At 31.1% G+C, this 2,210-nt stretch overlaps 1 protein-coding gene across 1 annotated transcript; it reads left to right on the forward strand.

The window, feature by feature from the left end:
- The first annotated feature begins 315 nt into the window (after nt 1-315).
- Nucleotides 316-831, forward strand: LOC107787217 (protein SMALL AUXIN UP-REGULATED RNA 51-like). The gene is made up of 2 exons (XM_075227143.1): nt 316-638; nt 774-831. The coding sequence occupies exons 1-2, from the start codon at nt 316-318 to the stop codon at nt 829-831; spliced, it is 381 nt and encodes a 126-aa protein (XP_075083244.1).
- Nucleotides 832-2,210: the final 1,379 nt, after the last annotated feature.

Here is a 2,210-nt window from a genome sequence, read left to right on the forward strand (position 1 = left end):
ATAAACTTCAAATATTAGATCGACCTTTGCGGAATACTAGTGACCTGGTTTTGTAGGTCACTTTTGACCTAATAACATAAATATTTTATACTCTATAACTTTCCATTTATTCTTTTTCTCGAGTTCAAATTCTCCTCTCACCTCCCCTTGTGGGGATTCGGGGGGGGGGGGGGGGTGTTCATTCAAAACTTCTCTATTTAAATACCCCTCAAACTCCTTTCATTTCAACAACACTCAATTTCCCAAGTCTTAAATATCCTTCTTTTTCTCTCCTTTCTCTTCCAAAAAGTTGCTAAATTTTCTTTCCCTCAAACAATGGCTATTAGGAAATCAAACAAGTTGTCACAAACAGCAATGTTGAAGCAAATCATGAAAAGATGTTCAAGTTTGGGTAAGAAAAATGGATCCTATAATGACGAGCAATTAGGGCTTCCATTAGACGTACCAAAAGGCCATTTTGTAGTTTACGTTGGAGAAAATAGAACAAGATATATTGTTCCAATTTCTATTTTATCAAGACCTGAATTTCGTAGCCTCCTTCAACGTGCAGAAGAAGAATTTGGTTTTGATCATGATATGGGTCTTACAATTCCTTGTGATGAAGATGTTTTCGAATCTCTAACTTCGTCAATACTAAGGTAAAAAGAACGAAAGTCAGAGCAAGTCAGGCTAGTAGGTTGCGAATATAAGTCTAGGCGGAGCTAGCTAGGTTGTCTGAAGTAAGTTTTTATACAGAAGTTCAGGAATCTGCTTTATTGGTTTAACTTGTAAAGTTGTTGCCAATGTGACAAGAAGGTCACAGGTTCTAGCCGTGAAAATAGTCTTTTGTAGAAATACAAGGTAAGACCGTGTACGATTGACCCTTGTGGTTCAGTCCTTTCTCGGACCCGCATAACGAGAGCTTAATGCACCGGACTATTTTTTTTGGGCGGCTTTTGGGATCATAACCTGGTGACGTGTAATAGGTTTCTGTGTTTGTAAATCTCAGAAGTCTGTAATTGTAATTTTCCTCGCAGTGGCGTTAGGTAATATTTGTCCCTGTGAGAGAGTTAACTAATTATATATAAAATTGTAATATTTGGTGCTAATTTATTGTGTTTATCAGATTTATCTATCTTTGTAGCTGTCCTTTAATTTGAGTTTCGATGATCTCAAGATGTCCTTGATTTTTTTTGGTTTTATTTTTATTTTTTTTGTGTCTAGGGTATTTAATGAATAAAGCTAAAATAAAAGAAGAAATATGCATGCCAACTCCTATTGGCTATTGCCTATTGCTATCAAGTATCAATGTTTTGTTTGACTCGTCTTCTTATGGAAAGATGCGAATAAAACTAAAGATATCAAGTATAGTATCTAGGGGCGTTAATGATTTGATTTGGATCGGTTTTTTCTAAAAAGTATTTAAATCAAGTAAGACGGTTATTAAAATATTAAAACCAAATTAATTAAATCGGTTTTTATCGATTCGATTTTTGTCGGTTTTTTGATTTTTTTGGTTATTTATCGATTTTTTCTTATATATGGAATATACACTACCAAACACATATTCCGACAATTACATTTTTAATGTAACACTATCAAACCAATTACTCTTTGAAAAATTTATCATTTACCAAGATATATTGATGATAATTAAATCAAATAATGATGAATAATTTAAGTACTCAATTAAAAATCAACTATTTTTAACATGAAATAAATTCTTTTACATAGCGAAAGAAAACTGCCAATCAAACTATAATGTAAAGGCAAAGAATTGGATTATTATAATAGAAAAGGACTACACAAAAATTACAAATGACTAATATGTACCATAAAATTTTAGAAAATCTATATAAAAATATATACACACACACACACACACACACACATATATATATATATATATATATATATATATTATATGTGCGTGTGTGTGTAATAATAAATTTAAATAGCTACTTCTATACTCGGTTTTGTTCGTTTTTTTTTTATTAAAATCAAAACCAAACCAAATTTGATCGCTTTTTAAAATTCAAAACCAAAACCAAACCAAACCTAAAATATATCGTTTTTTTATCGGTTTGGTTCGATTTTTGGTTTGGTTCGATTTTTCGTATTTTATGAACACATAGTAACTACGAATTTAAACTTATCTTAAATGGTGTATATGGTTGGATTTAATGAGTTTTTTTATTGATTATTTGTCCGGTATCCAAAATTTATTAACC

Source organism: Nicotiana tabacum, chromosome 12 (assembly GCF_000715075.1).
Source record: "Nicotiana tabacum cultivar K326 chromosome 12, ASM71507v2, whole genome shotgun sequence".
In the NCBI taxonomy this organism is placed as follows: domain Eukaryota; kingdom Viridiplantae; phylum Streptophyta; class Magnoliopsida; order Solanales; family Solanaceae; genus Nicotiana; species Nicotiana tabacum.

What these genes read in the sequence shown, in the direction of transcription:
- LOC107787217 (XM_075227143.1), top strand. Translation starts at nt 316, where the DNA reads ATGGCTATTAGGAAATCAAACAAGTTGTCACAAACAGCAATGTTGAAG. An exon ending in CTAACTTCGTCAATACTAAG is followed by an intron (nt 639 to 773) that starts GTAAAAAGAACG and finishes TAACTTGTAAAG; the next exon opens with TTGTTGCCAATGTGACAAGA.